General features: G+C 41.1%; 3 protein-coding genes across 3 annotated transcripts in view; all 3 read left to right on the forward strand.

The window, feature by feature from the left end:
- LOC113469542 (signal peptide peptidase-like 3) lies at window positions 1-4,767 on the forward strand. Its single transcript, XM_026827346.1, has 4 exons — window positions 1-118; window positions 1,483-1,673; window positions 3,822-3,847; window positions 4,479-4,767. Exons 1-4 carry the CDS (start codon window positions 37-39, stop codon window positions 4,765-4,767), a joined length of 588 nt encoding a protein of 195 aa, XP_026683147.1. The 5' UTR covers window positions 1-36.
- Window positions 4,768-7,013: 2,246 nt separating this feature from the next.
- Window positions 7,014-11,353, forward strand: LOC103514340. Its single transcript, XM_008479211.2, has 4 exons — window positions 7,014-7,071; window positions 7,605-7,808; window positions 9,211-9,345; window positions 9,690-11,353. The coding sequence occupies exons 1-4, from the start codon at window positions 7,026-7,028 to the stop codon at window positions 10,931-10,933; spliced, it is 1,629 nt and encodes a 542-aa protein (XP_008477433.1). The 5' UTR covers window positions 7,014-7,025; the 3' UTR covers window positions 10,934-11,353.
- Window positions 11,354-13,031: 1,678 nt separating this feature from the next.
- Window positions 13,032-19,584, forward strand: part of LOC103514349 (UDP-glucuronosyltransferase 2A3-like) — a 40,945-nt gene continuing 34,392 nt past the window's right edge. Inside the window, exons 1-2 of the mRNA XM_026827348.1 lie at window positions 13,032-13,258; window positions 13,751-14,159. Coding sequence (XP_026683149.1) covers window positions 13,870-14,159 — 290 coding nt within the window. The 5' untranslated portion in view covers window positions 13,032-13,258; window positions 13,751-13,869. The remainder of the gene's footprint in view (window positions 13,259-13,750; window positions 14,160-19,584) is intronic.

Below are 19,584 nucleotides of genomic sequence, written 5' to 3' on the forward strand. Positions count from 1 at the left end.
ATTTTTTGTCTCTCTCACTCTCACAGATCACTCAACATGGAGCAGGAGGCACGTGAGAGAGAAAAGGAGAGAGCGAAGGGGTGTTTGTTAGGTGCGACTGAGACAAAATGCAGACATGGTGAGTATTATGTGTATTATAGTCTGGCTGGGGGGGCTTTAAATGGGGAGGATGCCAGCCTGAAATTTCCCTTGCTAAAGAAATAGCCAAGGTTGAGTGCAAAGGGCATCCACTCGGAAATTTTTTCTAGCCAAAACCAAATGTCAGCCCAATCTAGGGCTGATTGAGAGGCTGACGAAAAACGCCGACCCCGTCTGTACACGGGAAAAGGCGAGGGAGAAGAAGATTATTTACTGTAATAATAATAATAGTGCTTATTTATACTGCTCGCATAGGACTGAAAAGTCCCTTTACTCCAGCAGTAGGCTACTACTATTATTGTGGTCAAATTCTCAAATTAAATTGAGGATAAAATTCCATACCTCGGCTGGGATTGAACCCTGGGATACTGTATTGTTTTATACAAAGCTTATGGTAGGTATCTGAGATCAATGTGATTTCTCAATTTCATTGAGCCTTGAAATGCCATTTGTTATTTGCAATTTTACACAAACATTGTAATATTTGTGTACTCTATTTTATTATTTGTAAGTAACAAATGGTATCTTAAAGCTAAAAGAAATGGAGAAATCACAAGATTATTTTAACCTGGAAAGGACTAGTCCTTTACAGCAGACTTATTTAAGGAAGGTCCAGGTTCTTCATACTTATTTAAGGAAGGTCCAGGTTCTTTATACTTATTCAAGGAAGGTCCAGGTTCTTTATACTTATTCAAGGAAGGTCCAGGTTCTTCATACTTATTTAAGGAAGCTCCAGGTTCTTTATACTTATTTAAGGAAGGTCCAGGTTCTTTATACTTATTTAAGGAAGCTCCAGGTTCTTTATACTTATTTAAGGAAGCTCCAGGTTCTTTATACTTATTTAAGGAAGGTCCAGGTTCTTTATACTTATTGAAGGAAGGTCCAGGTTCTTTATACTTATTTAAGGAAGCTCCAGGTTCTTTATACTTATTTAAGGAAGGTCCAGGTTCTTTATACTTATTTAAGGAAGGTCCAGGTTCTTTATACTTGTTTAAGGAAGGTCCAGGTTCTTTATACTTATTTAAGGAAGGTCCAGGTTCTTTCTACTTATTTAAGGAAGGTCCAGGTTCTTTATACTTATTTAAGGAAGGTCCCAGGTTCTTCATACTTATTTAAGGAAGGTCCAGGTTCTTTATACTTATTTAAGAAAGGTCCAGGTTCTTTATACTTTTTTAAGGAAAGTCCAGGTTCTTTATACTTATTCAAGGAAGGTCCAGGTTCTTTATACTTATTTAAGGAAGGTCCAGGTTCTTTATACTTATTTGAGGAAGGTCCCAGGTTCTTTATACTTATTGAAGGAAGGTCCAGGTTCGATCCCTGACCTCGGCCCGTTTTGTTTTTCAGACGTTCAGACGTTAGATGCAATGCAGGCGCTGTGTTTGCCTCTGGGAGCTTCAATCTCACTACTTATCATGTTCTTCTTCTTTGACTCGATGCAAATGCTGTTTGCTGTGTGTACCGCCAGTAAGTACTATATCCTATTTTTTATTATTGGGATATTTATTTTCCTTGTCCGCGAGATATGCATGGCCCAAGTGACCCATTAATTTTTAAGTTTAATTAAACGGATTGGTTTTATTCACTGACATAGACATTCACATTTATAAATTGGTTTTTGGAATACAATAAAAGAAAAAAGTGTCAAATATTAATAGAAAACATAACCTCCGCCATAGAGGAGGAGAACTATCGATAGTTTTGACTATCGAAGGAAGGTCCAGGTTCTTTATACTTATTTAAGGAAGGTCCAGGTTCGATCCCTGACCTCGGCCCGTTTTGTTTTTCAGACGTTCAGACGTTAGATGCAATGCAGGCGCTGTGTTTGCCTCTGGGAGCTTCAATCTCACTACTTATCATGTTCTTCTTCTTTGACTCGATGCAAATGCTGTTTGCTGTGTGTACCGCCAGTAAGTACTATATCCTATTTTTTATTATTGGGATATTTATTTTCCTTGTCCGCGAGATATGCATGGCCCAAGTGACCCATTGATTTTTAAACGTATTGGTTTTATTCACTGACATAAACATTCACATTTATAAATTGGTTTTTGAAATACAATAAAAGAAAAAAGTGTCAAATATTAATAGAAAACATAACCTCCGCCATAGAGGAGGAGAACTATCGATAGTTTTGACTATCGAACGTTATCGATAGTTGAGGCTTGACTATCGATAGTTTTTTTTCTGCACATTTTTCGTTTGTTTTGGTCGTTTTAGAAGTGAAAAGTCAATGCTAGATGTCAAAACAAGGATGCGACACGAAACTTTTGGTTAGGTTGGTTAGGTGGCAAGATCGGTGCAACGGTTGGCGGTATTTTACCACTTTTTGGCGGTTTTCGGTGTAATTTAACAATATCTCGGGAACGGTATAAGCTAGTATGTCGGTGAATACGGTCTGAACTGAAATATTAACCTTCATGTTTGTAAAGTTTGCTTTTAAAATCAGGAAAAAGGTCTAGGATGGAAATGGTACAAACATGAATGTTAACATCCAATTGTTAGAGGAGGAGAACTATCGATAGCACTACCGATAACTATCGATAGTTGAGGCTTGACTATCGATAGTTTTCGATAGTTTTTTTCTGTACATTTTTCATTTGTTTTGGTCGTTTTAGAAGTGAAAAGTCAATGCAAATAGTCAGCCTTATATTATCCTTACTACTTTAGTTATCCTTACAACTTTTTGTTCAAGTTTTTTTGTATATAGGTTACCTATATTTTGTAAAAAAAAAAAAAAAATGTTGAAATAAACCCTGTGACCTAAATTAATACGTGTAAAGTTAATAATTTTCTTTAAATTAGGTTAGGTTAGGTCTTTTCAGGGGATAAGACCTTTCGAAACAAGGAATATATGTAATAAAAAAAACTATCGAAAACTATCGATGGCGCCAACTATCGATAGTTCTCCTCCTCTACTCCGCCAGCCTAGTTAACTTGGAGGGTAGTTCATTTGCGCCAGCCTAGTTAGCTTAGTTGGTAGTGCGTCTGCCTTGTAAGCGCTAGGCCGCGGGTTCGATTCCCGCCCGGAGCGGATTTTATTCTGATGGGATAATATTCGTTCTCGGAACGGCTGGCTTTCTCCTATCCTGTCTTCCTCCTCTCTTCGATTTCGGGACATTACAGAAAAAATAAATGAAGGTAATTAATAATTAGGTACACAAGAAAATAAAAGTCTAACCTAGTGTTTAAGCTGATACCTATAAAACAGGGTCAAAAATTCATTTTTGCTATGGGAAAAATAAGTACAACTCAATAATGTCCTTGTAAAACATGGATAATTATAGTAACTTAGTATTGAATCCTTGAAATAATATAAGAATTAATAAAATAATGGTGGATTTCACCAACCTTCTTTCCAGCTTCAAACAGCCCGTTAGCTTAACAGCCCTGTTAAGCCAATACAAATTAAATGTAACTTAACTGGCTGTTAGCTTAACAGGAGTTCTAATGACTGAACAACATAAAATAAATATTTAAATAAATGCCTGTTATAATTACCTACATCTATAGCTACTCATTTGAGCGAAGTGACCACTAAGCTGTGAGGGACTTGATTTAAGAATTTGCTTTCCGAATACGCGCCACTGGTCAATCATATTGGTGTCAAAAATGATCATAAATTCAGAAAACACACAGTTTTTTCAACGATTTTGTATTATTTTCTCTAATTTTTATCGTTACAGATCAAGTATGAAGGTGCGAGACATAGGTAAATTTTATTGACAATAAATAATGTCTAATAATAACACGAATAATAATAATAATAGACAAAAGTAAATAAAAATAACTGATCCCTTTTGATAAGAAACTGGAGAAGGGACGTTTGCCGTCTTACTGAAATGCCGTTACCAAACAGATGGATCCAAAGTCCAGCACTATGGGGGTTCGAGTCCAGGTCAAGTTTTTTTGGGGACCTCGAAGAATTTGGCGTGGACGAGGTATGCATTTCAAGGTACCGAAACTTTCCTGGCCACTCTCATTCCTTCAATTATTTTCTTTTCAGCAAGTCCGACATCTTTTTGAACAAAATGTTGTTGAATGTCTCCTAATCATTTTAGATTTTACCAGTTTATTGTACCTAATCATTCTAATCAACAATCAACCATCAGTTGTGTTTGTGTTTTTTATTTCTCAAATAAGTTTAGATCTAGACATTAGCTAGTGTTTTTTGTTCACTTAATTATTTATCAATAAGTGTCTGAGATTATTAATTTCTCCTTCACAAAAAGTGATACCTACCAACAAACTGAGATAGCCTAGTGTTTTTCCCCCCTGCCCTCAGTATTTTCCTTCCTCAAACTCTGAACTTTTTTCAAGTCCTCTTCGACTTCCCTCATCAGTTCTTCCACCCGTTTCGTCATGTTCAGTCCCATCAGCATCCGAACATTCACCTTCTCCCTCTGCGTCTCCGCCTTCCTACAGGGAACGCTCGAAAACGGTTTCGTCCGCCTCAACCTCCTCAGTCTTGAGCATAAGTTCGGTTTGGCAACGTCTCAACTAGCGTATATTCTGGCCGGCTACGATGTTGCCACTGTGCTGTTCCTTATCCCGTTTGTGTACTTCACTGGTGGGTCAGTTGTGTTTGTGTTTTTTATTTCTCAAATAAGTTTAGATCTAGACATTAGCTAGTGTTTTTTGTTCACTTAATTATTTATCAATAAGTGTCTGAGATTATTAATTTCTCCTTCACAAAAAGTGATACCTACCAACAAACTGAGATAGCCTAGTGTTTTTCCCCCCTGCCCTCAGTATTTTCCTTCCTCAAACTCTGAACTTTTTTCAAGTCCTCTTCGACTTCCTCCCTCTCCCTCTCTCTATTCCTCCCTCTCTCTCTCTCTCTCCCTCTTTATGATTTGATGAAATTTGCACCTACATTATTGTATGAAAATAACATGAATGATTAAGGGCTTACATTTGTGATGTACAAACAGGAGTAGCTTGTGTTGTTCCTCTCTGGCTTTCACTTCCTCGCCCTCTTCGTCACTGTCAGCTTTGAGTTTCTGATACACAAACTGGGACATGGTCTGTAGTTTGGACTGTTGAATGAGCTCGATTTTCTTCTTGCTTGGCGTCCACGATGCAACCTTTAAAATGAAATGAGGACAGACATACACACATACATACAGACAGACAGACACCTGTGACCGCACAGACAGACACCTGTGACTGTGCATTGAATTGTCTCAAGTGGAGAAGAGGAGGAGGAGGAGGAGGCAGGAGGAGGAGAACCTTTAAAATGAAATGAGGGACACGATTAGCCCAGTGGTAAAGCACTTGCTTGTCATGCAGAAGGTCCCGGGTTCGATGCCGACCATCGACAAATATTTGTACTCGTTTTTCAATTGCGAAATTTCCAACGGGTTACTTTCTGGTGTTCTCATGTTGAACAAGCAACTAAATGGGAAGCCCCAGGCGGGAATCGAACCCGTAGCCTAGCGCTTACAAGGCAGACGCACTACCCACCAAGATAACTAGGCTGGCAATGGAAAGGTCAATATCACAGCATCAGTAAATAGACGGGATATCGTTCTTTATTTCTAAGCTGTTAATTTAATTGGTAAAGCAATATTAAATTTTTTGACAGTGACACATTTTTATTATTTTCGTCTCACGTCATTGAAATGTTCTTGACCTGGTAGGTCGTAAATAGACGAGATATCGTTCTTTATTTCTAAGCTGTTAATATTGGTAAAGCAATATTAAATTTTTTGACAGTGACACATTTTTATTATTTTCGTCTCACGTCATTGAAATGTTCTTGACCTGGTAGGTATTCAACATCAATTGGGCATGTCAAAATCGTGATAATAATAATATAAACTGAGAGGAGACATAAATGAAGAGGAGGGCATAATTATGCTGAACGAGTATCTATTGAAAATGGCTCTTTTTTATAGACCTCAATTTTTAGCTAACCTTAGTTTTTTTTTCTTTAATGAGGTTTGACAGAGGGAACTGTAACTGCTATGGTCTTAACGTCCCGAAATCGAAGAGAGAAGGAAGACAGGACAGGAGAAAGCCAGCCGTTCCGAGAACGAACATTATCCCATCAGGATAAAATCCGCCCCGGGCGGGAATCGAACCCGCGGCCTAGCGCTTACGAGGCAGACGCACTACCAACTAAGCTAACTAGGCTGGCTGTATTTTCCTTTTGGAGTGTCCCATTTTGTGGAGCTCGTTTCCCCTCTTTTGGGGTGAAACCGCCTGTATTTAAATCCAAGATGACACGCCATCGGAATCACCTCCCAAAGGAAAGTACAACTCTTCATTATTGCTGATTTATTAAGTATAAGTATAGGTAAGTAATAAGAGTAATGTTTTATTTACTTTGTCAGCTTAGAACAAACAGTGTAATAGAGCAACTCTTTATTGCGAGAGCTTTGAGGTCAGGGTGTGGTGTCCAGAGACTTGGCGATTCCAGGAATTTCTCTATTTAATATTTCCTAGGTGTCAAAATTCCATAGGTACACAGGTTAGGAGGCCCGTATCCAGGTCTTTCTTGAGGGCGGTGGATGGATGCTCCATTTCCGGAGTCCACCCCATAGTAAAAGAGCGAAAATGAAGTCCCGTGAGGCACATCCAAAAAGCGCCCTAGGCCTCAAAAATAGTCTGGTGGGCAACATGTGGCCCAGGGCCCGCTAGTTGGAAATCGTCGCTCTAAAACAATAGGATGACGCTCTAAAACAATAGGATTTACCCTACTTACTTATCGTGATTCTTGAAATACTATACTTAGCCGTAACTCTTACTATGTAGATGTAGGTAGATAGATAATAGATAGGTACCTACTTATAGGTACAGGGCCGTATCCAGGATTTTGTCAAGGGGGGGGGGACGAGAGTCCAAACAGTGATGTACCGGGGAGCACCAAAGGCTCTTCCATCATCATGGGATGTCTCATTGTACCTGCTGGATTCCTGGGCATTATATCGGGTTAGGAACATTCTGTCAGTTTGGTAGACTTTGTGTGGAACTGAACCCAACAAGTCCGACAAAGATAATGGTTGGCCAGCCTAAATAGTTTGGTGGGTAGCACGTCTGCCTTGTAAGCGCTAGGCTGTGGGTTCGATTCTTGCCCGAGGCGGATTTTATCCTGAACGGATAATGTTCGTTATCGAAACGACTGGCCTTCTCCTATCCTGTCTTCCTTCTCTCTTTGATTTCGGCACGATAAGACCTTAGCAATTACAGTTCCCTCTGTCGAACGTCTTCGAAAGAAAGAAAAAAAATAGTCTTTCACCCATAATTTTATTATGAACAAAGTATTGGCTCTCAAGTAGCACTGAAGCATCAACTCCAAACACCTGCTTGTCCAACCTGACAGAGCGAGAATTTTGTTTATAAATACGGGTGACAGGAGAAATAGATAGGATTTATTAACATACTTGACTTATGTCCTGGGATCCCAAGGGGGACGTAGGGCCCCTCAATAGGACTTATTAAATTTAATTAATTAAACCCCACAGGCGGCTACTTCGTCAAGCGCTACCAATTGTCGACGTTCCAGCTGCTCCTCCTCATCCAGTCTTGTCTCTCCCTCTCCCTCCTGTTTAGTGCCGGTTTTATCCTGGTTAATGATCCGGTTAAGATAGCCGGCATTAACTTGCCCTACTGGAGTGATCCGGCCCAGAGGACCACTCTCCTGGATCGAGCTAAGACCCGCGTACAAGGTTTGGACTTTGAATAATTTATCCGGACTTTATATTGGGCTTGAGGGGGAGGCCCCCAAATACGGCCCTGGTTAGGTATCATAATATATTATTGTGTATATCCAATGTAGGTAACTGATATTTGGGTACCTTAGGTACTTTTACTATCAAAAAATTACATAACTCCGTTTGATAGAGGTTTTTTAAAGAGGTTTTATAGAGGGAACTCTCACTGCCATGGTCTTATCGTCCGAAATCGAAGAGAGAAGGAAGACGGGATAGGAGAAAGCCAGCCGTTCGAGGATGATCATTATCCCATCAGGATTAAATCCGCCCCGGGTGGGAATCGAACCCGCGGCCTAGCGCTTACAAGTAATTATCTGTTTCAGTCCATCTCTCGACACGGATCTCACAAAGAGGACTGACAGGTAGAAATGGCAAGTCGGAACACAAGAAAGACTCGAATTCTTAGAAAGTCACAGAAAAATTCCTTGTTCCTAGATAACATCACAGATCACAGCTTCTAAGGCCAGCCACTCACTGACACTGACAGGTAGGTACACCTGTTCAGGTCCGCCCGTAAGGTCTACCTGATATGATGACTGATGAGCACACACACTATCAGGTTAGAACTGACAGGTACGGTTGAAAACGTTCGCCTGTCAGGTCTACCTGATCAGCACACACCATCAGGTATCAGGTAAACTTGACAGGCGGACCTGATCAGGTGTACCTGTCAGGTATACCTGACACCTGATGAGGTCTACCTGACAGTGTGTGGCTAGCCTAACGGAGAATGCCAAAACATGTGAACTGATTCGTCACATACCTCACATAACACTCGGAATAAAAATACTCACACGAGGCTTTTCTGCTTCCATTTGTCTAAGTCTTATTTGTGCCGCGTATTTTTCGAACAGATGTTGCTCACTATTTGTGATAAAAAAAAAAAAATCTGGAATCTACCTACCTAGGTATCAATTTCTTTATCAAGCATGCTGATAAGTCGATTAGGTAAGCCGGTATTTGACTAGGTAGGAGGCACCTAGGTAGAAATATGAATGAATGTGTTTATCGTGATAGAATTTTCTCAGTTGACAGTAGATTCTAGTCTAGATTAGTAGATTTCGACTAACGGCGCGGAATGTTCGTGAATTTTTGTTGGACGAGATTTGAGTGTTAAAAAAAATATCGTTATCGTTAAAATAATATTTTTAGCTAGATTCCCTTTCGAGATTTATTATTATTATTATTCTCCTTTTAATTCTGTCTAAAGGTGTGTCCACACATAGTCGACAGAACTGTCTGTCCACACTACCTCGATAACAAAGATTCATCTCGTCGATCGGCGGGTTGTCAACTATGTGTGAACATATCTTTAAGGCAAAGATTAAAAGTGCTTATTGTTTCATGTATTTCAAAGGTTCCCTGATCAGCCAATGTAACGCTAAATGTTCATGCGATGCCAGTCAGTATAATCCAATCTGCGGTGTGGATTTGGTCACCTACTATAATCCTTGCTTTGCCGGATGTCGCTCCAAAGGCATCAGTGCGGATGGTGAGTATTACCAGGAGAAAATGGGATCCGAAAAAGTTATATTCCTAACTCGGTGGTGTAGTGGTCAGAACGTGTGTGGCGGAAAAAGCTTGAGACCTAGGCCTGTCAGGCCGCCTCAGAGACCCTGGTCCGAAGCTTTTTTCGCCACATACGTCCCGACCGTCGGAATAGTATGAAAGTTAGTGGCTGGCCTTACTGTTGTCGCGCCGCAGAAGCTTGGTCTAAGGCAAACCACTCACTATCAGATATACATATTACATACCTATTTAGGTGTCAGGTCTACCTGATGGTGTGTGTCCTCATCAGGTGACAGATTAAACTGAGAATTCCCCGACATATTTCAGGTATCAACGTCTTCTACAAGTGCAGCTGTATCTCCATGAACAAATCCAACGGATTCATCATAGAAAAGGACAGGAGGACCCTGAACTTCTATCGTCAACTGATAGAGAGTTCCGTCATGAACAAACTACGCGACAAAGTCAGCAGAATGGAAAACGACAGCATCCGAGATGAAAGGGTTCTTGACATAAGTAAGGATGACATTGAAGAAATGCTTGATGCCATTGTTGGAAATCTGAAAGCTGAGGAATTCGAAGAGGCTCTACCAGCAACTGTAACATCACCAGTAACTGCAACATCACCAGTAATTGCAACTGTAACAGTCAAGGACCTACCAGCAACAGTAACAATCAAGGACCCAACAACAACTGTAACAGTCAAGGACCCACAGAATCCAAATTTGTTGAAAGGCAGTACGGACAAGAATTACCTTGAAAGCAACACAGACAAGAATTTTCTAAAGCCCAACACCATCAATAATGTCCTAAAGCCAGACAATAATTTCCTTGAACCGAACACAGACAAGGCTTTTCTAAACCCCATCACCAATAATATCCCAAAGCCAAACAGTAATTTTCTAAACCCCAACACAGACAAGCATATTCTAAACCCCGACACCAACAATATCCTAAAACCAAACAATAATTTCCTTGGACCCAACACAGACAAAGAACTCCTAAAACCCAGCACCAACAATATCCTAAAGTCAGCCAATGATCCCCTAAACCCCAACACAGACACCCTTCATTCCAACACAAACCTTCTCAACCCCACCGCACCTTCTTACCCCCCACTTCTCATCCCCACCCATTCTCCCCGGGGCCGGGGCGACGTCTTCGCGTACGGCAAGGCGTGTCCTAACACCAGCACCCACGTCATTCTCTTCTCCATCAGCACTTTCTTCGCCTTCTACTTTATGTTCCTCTGCATCATGCCAGCAACGGAAAGCATCCTGCGCTCCGTCACCTTCGAGTATAAATCCTTCGCGCTCGCGATACAATGGCTGTTAGCGCGAACGCTCGCCATGCTGCCCAGCCCGACAATACTCGCGCTATTCATAGATTCGAGTTGTCTCTATTGGCGCCCCGGGGAACACTACTGTATCCTGTACGATAACTACTATTTCAGTCGAAATTTGGCGACGTACGCGTTCTATTTTCGGCATTTGAGTATTTATATTGTGATGTATATGATGTTCAGAGAGTATACGGGAAGGCCGGCCGAGGATGTCCCTGAGCGTTCTTGAATCCATCATTAGTGGAGAGTCTGGAGTACTCTGGAGTGAATATAACCTTTATGATGTTCATAGAAAGAGTACAGATCCCTACCTACTGGAAAAGGCTGTTCAAAGAAGTCCCAGAGAGGGCTCCAAATATCCATCATGAGGGGAGAGAATTTACCGGTATGTTGTTCTGGAAAAGAGTGTGAGCTAGAGTTAAGAGTGTGTAGGTACTGTAGGTACTGTATACTTACTCTGAAAAGACTGTCCGAAGAAGTGCCAGAGCGTTCTTGAAGCAGTATACATGGTGAGAATGTACCGGGTCGAGGCGATTTCGGCTGAAAGCTTCTGACAAAACGACTACAGGCATACGGTCCCTGTAGAAAGCCAAGAAAATGGAGTGTTTGGAGGTAGAGGTAGCGTATGCGAAGAACTAATAACGAATAAAACGCCTGAAAATATTTCTGTATTTATGCAATGTGCCTTACTTAAAATATTAATCTATCGTGTCTTCCCTACAGTAGGCTGACAGCATTGAGCAGAAAAGAACCATCCATACGGTGAATTACCCTTATGAATGGTTCTTTTCTGCATCGTGCTGTCCACTATAAGGGTCTTTTTTTTTTAAAGAGGTTTCATAGAGGGAACTGTAACTGCTAGGGTCTAATCTTCTCGAAATCGAAGGGAGAAGGAAGACATTACAGCAGAAAGCCAGCCGTTCCGAGAACGAACATTATCCCATCAGGATAAAATCCACCCCAGGCGGGAATCGAGCCCGTGGCCTAGCGTTTAGAAGGCGGATGCGCTACCCACCAAGCTAACTAGGCTGGCAATGGAAAGGTCAATATCACAGCATCAGTAAATAGACGGGATATAGGTAGGTATGTAGTTATTCTTATTTATTTCTAAGCTGGTTATTTAATTTGTCAAGCTGATATCTTTGACAGTGACATATTTTTAGTTCGTCACACGTCATTGAAATGTTCTTGACCTGGTAGGTATTCAACATCAATTGGGCATGTCAAAATCGTCATAATAATAATATAAACTGAGAGGAGACATAAATGAAAAGGAGGGCATATGCTGAACGAGTATCTATTGAAAATGGCTCTTTTTATAGACCTCAATTTTTAGCTAACCTCAATTTTTAGCTAACCTTATTATACTGCTTCAAGAACGCTCTCTGAGAACTGAGCACGCATCTTTTTTTTTTTTTTTAATGAGGTTTGACAGAGGGAACTGTAACTGCTATGGTCTTAACGTCCCGAAATCGAATAGAGAAGGAAGACAGGACAGGAGAAAGCCAGCCGTTCCGAGAACGAACATTATCCCATCAGGATAAAATCCGCCCCGGGCGGGAATCGAACCCGCGGCCTAGCACTTACAAGTAATTATCTATTTCAGTCCATCTCTCGACACGGATCTCACAAAGAGGACTGACAGGTAGAAATGGCAAGTCGGAACACAAGAAAGACTCGAATTCTTAGAAAGTCACAGAAAAATTCCTAGCTCCTAGATAACATCACAGATCACAGCTTCTAAGGCCAGCCACTCACTGACACTGACCGGTAGGTACACCTGTTCAGGTCCGCCCGTAAGGTCTACCTGATATGATAACTGATGAGCACACACACTATCAGGTAGAACTGACAGGTACGGTTGAAAACGTTCGCCTGTCAGGTCTACCTGATCAGCACACACTTATCAGGTAGACTTGACAGGCGGACCTGATCAGGTGTACCTGTCAGGTATACCTGACACCTGATGAGGTCTAACTGATAGTGTGTGGCTAGCCTAACGGAGAATGCCAAAACATGTGAACTGATTCGTCACATACCTCACATACCCAACACTCGGAATAAAAATACTCACACGAGGCTTTTCTGCTTCCATTTGTCTAAGTCTTATTTGTGCCGCGGATTTTTCGAACAGATGTTGCTCACTATTTGTGATAAAAAAAAATTCTGGAATCTACCTACCTAGGTACCAATTTCTTTATCAAGCATGCTGATAAGTCGATTAGGTAAGCCGGTATTCAACTAGGTAGGAGGTAGGTACCTAGGTAGAAGTATGAATGAATGTGTTTATCGTGATAGAATTTTCTCAGTTGACAGTAGATTCTAGACTAGTAGATTTCGACTAACGGCGCGGAATGTTCGTGAATTTTTGTTGGACGAGATTTGAGTGTTAAAAAAATATCGTTATCGTTAAATATTTTTAGCTAGATTCCCTTTCGAGATTTTTTTATTATTATTATTCTTTTTTTTTGTAAATAGATAATTTTTCAGGTGGTTTTTCCGGTACATGAACAAATATTTCGGAAATGTACTGTAAAATATAATACCTAATTCGGTGAGTAGGTGGTACCTACCTATAGTTTTTTTGTTGTCTAATTTGCAAAAGTGCCCCCCGGCCTGTAGGTTTTTAGGCATTTTTGAACTCAACTTTTCTCCCATATACCCATACATGGGTACCTATGGTTCATCCATTTGAATATGGCAGCAAGGAGTCATCGACCCAAAATGAAAGAACCAATCAGAATGCGAGAACTCCTTGCAGATTTGCCATATCTAGACATGTATCTGCCTAATATTCCGTATACGGACTCCTTGATATGGAATATGGATATGGATCTTGCAAAGATTTTGTATGATTACAATAAAATTATGATGTTGATTTCTCTAGTTCTTATCTTAGCAGTGTTTGGATATAGGACTTACCGTGTCTGTGAGACGGACATGATACCCGCCTAACTGTAAACACAGGACTGCAAGGTGTAGGGATGGGCGATATATATCGATATTTCCGAATATCGATATTTTTATAAATATCGCCCATCCCTAGCAAGGTGATAACTTTTCAGGTGATAACTTGAAAAATCCCCAAGTGCCTTTTAAAAATAATTTCAATTTTCCACAAGTGAAGCAGTTTAAAGCGACCATCGCGTCGGCCGATAATCCAAAATGCTCCTATCACCCTACGCATGGCTCCTTCCCCTTCTCTGTCTCATCGGCCCGGCCTACAGTGTCAACATTTTGGCCATCTTCCCTCACCACGGCCTCAGCCATTTCATGAACGTCAAGCCCTACCTGTTAGAGTTGGCCCGGAGAGGCCACAACCTGACTGTGATCAGTTTCTTTCCTCTTAAACCAGAAGAGAGGCCGGCCGGCAGTAACTACCATGATGTTAGTTTGGACGGGTGTATGCAGCTGTACAACAATAATGTTAGTTTTGCCCGGTTTGAGGATAAAGGGTAAGTTTTTTTTTTACTAGTGCAGGGGTTTACCAACTCGGTATTGAGATGAAACAGCCAGCCTAGTTAGTTGGTTAGTAGCACGTCTGCCTTGTGGGGTTTACCAACTCGGTATTGAAACAGCAGGCCTAGTTAGTTGTTTAGTAGCACGTCTGCCTTGTAAGCGCTGGGTCGCGGGCTCGATTCTCGCCCGGGGCGGATTTTATCCTGATGGGATAACGTTCGTCCAGGGGTTTACCAACTCGGTATTGAGATGAAACAGCCAGCCTAGTTAGTTGGTTAGTAGCACGTCTGCCTTGTAAGCGCTGGGTCGCGGGCTCGATTCTCGCCCGGGCCGGATTTTATCCTGATGGGATAGCGTTCGTTCTCGGAACGGCTGGCTTTCTCCTATCCTGTCTTCCTTTTCTCTTCGATTTCGGGACGATAAGATCATAGCAGTTACAGTTCCCTCTGTCAAACCTCTCGAAAAGAAAGTAAAAAGTTAGTGCATTCAGATGCGGAAACAATAGGAATTAGTAAACCGAAGCAAAGTACGGAAGATAAAAAGTAGTCATGGTCTAGGCTAGTCAACTAGATTATTTTCTTTAATTTAAATTGCTGTAGTTAGACCTCTAGACTAGACATACTCGTAATTATAGTGTGTCCAGATCAATGTGACAGCAAAAAAAATAGGCATTGTTGCCAAACATGTCACATGTGCAATGGTAGAGAATCTCTAAATTAGAGTTTTTGTAACCAAAATTACTCATGAGTAGAAACGATTTTTCGTCAAATAACGTAAAAGGGTTTAGTTAATGGGACCGCTAATTTTGGTTGCAAAAACTCGCTATTATAAGCTCAGACTTTTTGTCAAACCTTAATGATTTCACATTCATCTTTTCTTTCAAAGATGAACTTTTCAACACCGCTGCACCATTTTTACTTTCTATTTTCCGTAGCAGTGAAACACCTACCTACTACATTAGACTCACGTGGTCTAGGTCATAGCAAGCCCAGCCCGTAGTATGTGCCTCATAATTGCATTAATTGCTGGTTTACAGCAGATCTAGATTCAATAAAACAGTTGCAAAATTTCGCCGATTGTGCTTTTTTAGTGGTCCTGTAGGGGTCTTTTTTTTCGCACATGAAGCAAATTTCTCGGAATCAGCCTCACAACTTAACCAAACACAGATCGTGCAACTTTTCAATCGAAGTGCCACCGGGTTTTTGATTCGACCGCGAAATTTATTGCCCTAATTATCTCGGATCTCGTGTTAATTAACCGTAATAAATACTTCAATTGAACTATAGCATACAAAATAAAGGTAGGAGGTAGGTAATTAGTGCTAGATTATACTTGCGTTTACGTACAATACTACAAATGCAAGCAGTTTTAGTAAGTCCTTCTCGCCCGGGGCGGATTTTATCCTTAACGGAAGATGTTCGTTCTCAGAACGGCTGGCTTTTGCCTATTCTGTCTTCCTTCTCTCTTCCATCTCGGGACGATAAGACCATAGCAGTTACATCAGTTCCCTCTGTCAAACCTCTTAAAAAATAAATAAATACCTACCAAAGTGAAACTAAAAGTCAACTTTTTTTCATTAATATTTAATAATTTCAAGTTTTACCAAGAATACTTATGATCTTAATCCTTAATCTAGCTTACCTTAACACAGATGTGTCAATACATCATCGGCAAGCACAAAGAGGAAAAAAAGTCCAGGACCTACCCAACTTATTGTATTGGGAATAACTAGCTAATTTATTAATCCAAACATTCTAACATAAATGAATAAAATTAAACATATTCCGTAGGACAGGACATAAATTACCTACCACACTTGTGTGAAAATTGTTCTTACCTAGCAGGTACCTACCTATAATCTTTGCACTAGGACCTAAGGTATTGGGATGAGGAAAAAAGCTAAAAAATAGCTGGTCGACCGGGGCACGGTTGGTCCAGTGGTAACGCGCTTGCTTGCCATGCAGAAGGTCCCGGGTTCGAATCCCACCATCGACAAAAATTTGTAGCCAGATAAGAAGCATAAGAAGTGTCCGTCGGTGTTTCTGAGAATTCTTAGCACAATTACTTCTACATTTTGCTGATTGCTAGAGGAATTTGATTCCTTGAGAAATTTTAGCTCAAATCAAACTGGACCTGAATGCAACAGAATGATGGGGTCTCAACCCAACATAAAGTACCTAGGTGGAGAAAAGACACTAAAACCTTGTTGTGCACATGTCATGGCTTAGGGCTGGACTATCCAAGTATCTGGCTCAACACAAAAAGTGATTTGTCTACTTTGGAAGATGCTGTCTAGTAGCATTATAAGAGCACTTATTCCAAAACTAAGTACCTAAATCTGCACCAGGCAGGCTTTCCAGGGTAGGTCCAAAGATCAGGGCATTACACCATCTCCGGTTACAGGACCCCCAAAATCCTAACCTCAAAGGATACCCAAGCCCCCTTTGCACAATCTTACCTGACAAAAGCGAAGCCTCGACTTTCCCGTGTGAACCGATCTCTAGGAATGTAAATGTCTCCAACTTCACCACATCGCTCGAACACTCGTCGCAAATCATCGGGAGTCGTTCTGTAAGTCAAATTGTCCACTTTGAGGGACACCATTCCCTCGATCCTAGGGGGTGGACGACCGTAGCTCATTGTTGCAGGAAGTTTGTGGAAAAGTCAAAACGTTAAGTCAATCCACGTACGAGAGAAGGTCTGGGCGACCTTTTCGTTAGTTTTAACACTTGAAATTAAAGAATTTCCCTTGAAATAACGGGAAAATTAACACAGAAAACAGAAAGGCCGACGCTGCTTCGGCTTGGCTTACAGAAATTGAGAGAAAAAAGAAAGAGAGATGAAAAGAGAGAAGGAGAGAGAGAGAGAGAGATATCGAGGGAGAGAGGGGAAGAGAAAGAGAGAGCTTTGATAGCTTCATTTTCATAAATGTCACGTTAAAGGTCATAGGGAAAGAGAGAGAGAGAGAGAGAGAGAGAGAGAGAGAGAGAGAGAAGAGAGAGAAGAAACAAATAGGTACATACATCATACCTAGAGAAAGGCGAAATTAGAAAGAAGTAGAGGAAGAAGAAGAAGAAGAAAGAAAAGAAGAAGAAGAAGAAGAAAAAGAAGAAGAGATAACGAGAAAGATTGAGAAAAAAGAAAGAGGAAACGAATGAGCAAACGGAAGAGAGAGAGAGAGAGAGAGAGAAAGAGCGGCCAAAGGAAAGAAAGAGAGGAGAGGGGCGACAGGAAAGGAGAAAGAGAGGAGAGGGGCGAAAGGAAAGGAGAAAGAGAGGAGAGGGGGAGAGAGAGAAAGAGCGGATAAAGGCCAAAGGAAAGAAAGAGAGGAGAGGAGCGACAGGAAAGGAGAAAGAGAGAAGAGGGGCGAAAGGAAAGGAGAAAGAGAGGAGAGGGGCGAAAGGAAAGGAGAAAGAGAGGAGAGGGGCGACAGGAAAGGAGAAAGAGAGGAGAGGGGCGACAGGAAAGGAGAAAGAGAGGAGAGGTGCGACAGGAAAGGAGAAAGAGAGGAGAGGTGCTACAGGAAAGGAGAAAGAGAGGAGAGGGGCGACAGGAAAGGAGAAAGAGAGGAGAGGGGCGACAGGAAAGGAGAAAGAGCCGACGATAGAGTTTGAAGACACTAGTTGACAATGGTTCAATAATGGTAAGTAAAGGGTGTGTCCACACATAGTCGACCGGCCATTGAAAGACGATCCACATATCGATTTGCAATATATTCACATCGTTCGACGACGGACTTTGTGTGGACACAGCTTTAGGTAACCCTCTGTGAAAATCTCGTGTATATACCTATATTTCTGGGAACCTTCTACTACATATATATAAATCATCTTATGTCTCTTGATTTATTTCATGTTTCATTATTAAACCTGCCTCGGTGGTGTAGTGGTCAAGGCGCTCGCCTGGTAGACAGGAGGGCGTGGGTTCAATCCCAGCCGAGGTATGGAAATTTATCCTCATATAATTTGAGAATTTGACCACAATAATAGTAGTAGCCTACTGCTGGAGTAAAGGGACTTTTCAGTCCTATGCGAGCATATTCTCTCCCTTTCCTCCCATTCTCGCCCTCTTCTCCCTCTCCCTCTTTACAGCTATGTGGGACAAAATATCAAAATTTATGGGAATTATTCGAAGCGACATGCGGAAAAGGGAGGACGTTAAGGCGAAATGAACATAGATTTTTGCCTATACGGCTCGGATCTTTATTCATGCGGATGTTGCCAAATGTTAAACGTCTCAGGTAAAATGATTCGACATAATTCGACTTAAGAGCAAGTCCATAAAACAAGTTCTAATATGAAAACTTGATAATTTATTATTGATTATTATTTATCAATAGGTACCTATAGACCTCATAATTATGTATCAATACCTAAAGCCTAGGTAGGTAATAGGTAGCTTGTGTAGTACCTAAATGTCAAATAATTTATTTGAAATAAACCATTTACTTAGGGGTCTGTTCTAGTGTTCTATGTACTTAGGAACGATTGTAATATCTACTTCAAACCATACCATAGACTAGCCTATGTTTACCTGCCCAGCGAAAAATTGATAAGATAAGAAAGAATTGTTTAATGAATCCGTGAACCGTGTGGAAAAAAAAATATTTTGTAGGATGTAACAAAAAATGACCTGAGTTTGATTTTTTTTTTTCGGACATTTTGGGCCAGCCACTAAAGCTCAGACCGTCTGAACAAACCGCGGTCTCACAGACCTTGGTAAGTCAGACCAGTCGAAACGTGGCGGAAAAAACAACAACAACCCATTAAAATTATTTAGATCTAACTCAAACAATAAGAATTAAAACAATCAACTCAATATATAAAACATCTCATCGGTAATTATGCAGAAGTCACGTCCGTGGAAAAGAAAAGCTCCTTTTTGTATTTAACCTAACCCTATAATAAGACTAATCACTGCTCTAAAAGTCTCTTCATTTCATCCATCCATCTTTTCAGGTCAACCTCAGAACCCAAGCTACGTCCCTACCAACATCGACCTATTCGGCGATCACATGACTCTGATCGAACGAATCAAAAACACTTTCCTTTGGTAGCAATATTCCACGGACGTGACTTCTGCACAAGTACCCATCTCATCTAACGACGAGCCCATTGACAACAACAACTAAGTCTCTTCATTTCATCCTTCCATCTTTCCAGGTCAACCTCAGAACCCGAGCTACGTCCCTACCAACATCGACCTATTCGGCGATCACATGACTCTGATCGAACGAATCAAAAACACCATTTCCCTCCTCACAATGTTCTTTTGGATGTGGACTAAAAAAGAACAGTGGCGTAGATAGGAAGGAAAGAGGCCCCTAGCCCCTAGTTTCAGCGGCCTCTAGTTTCAATGCAGGAGGCGCCACTGGGTTAGAATATCATGAATGTTGTACGAACTAACCCGGATGGTTGCCAT

This window comes from Diaphorina citri, unplaced genomic scaffold (genome assembly GCF_000475195.1).
Source record: "Diaphorina citri unplaced genomic scaffold, Diaci psyllid genome assembly version 1.1 scaffold1126, whole genome shotgun sequence".
NCBI lineage: Eukaryota > Metazoa > Arthropoda > Insecta > Hemiptera > Psyllidae > Diaphorina > Diaphorina citri.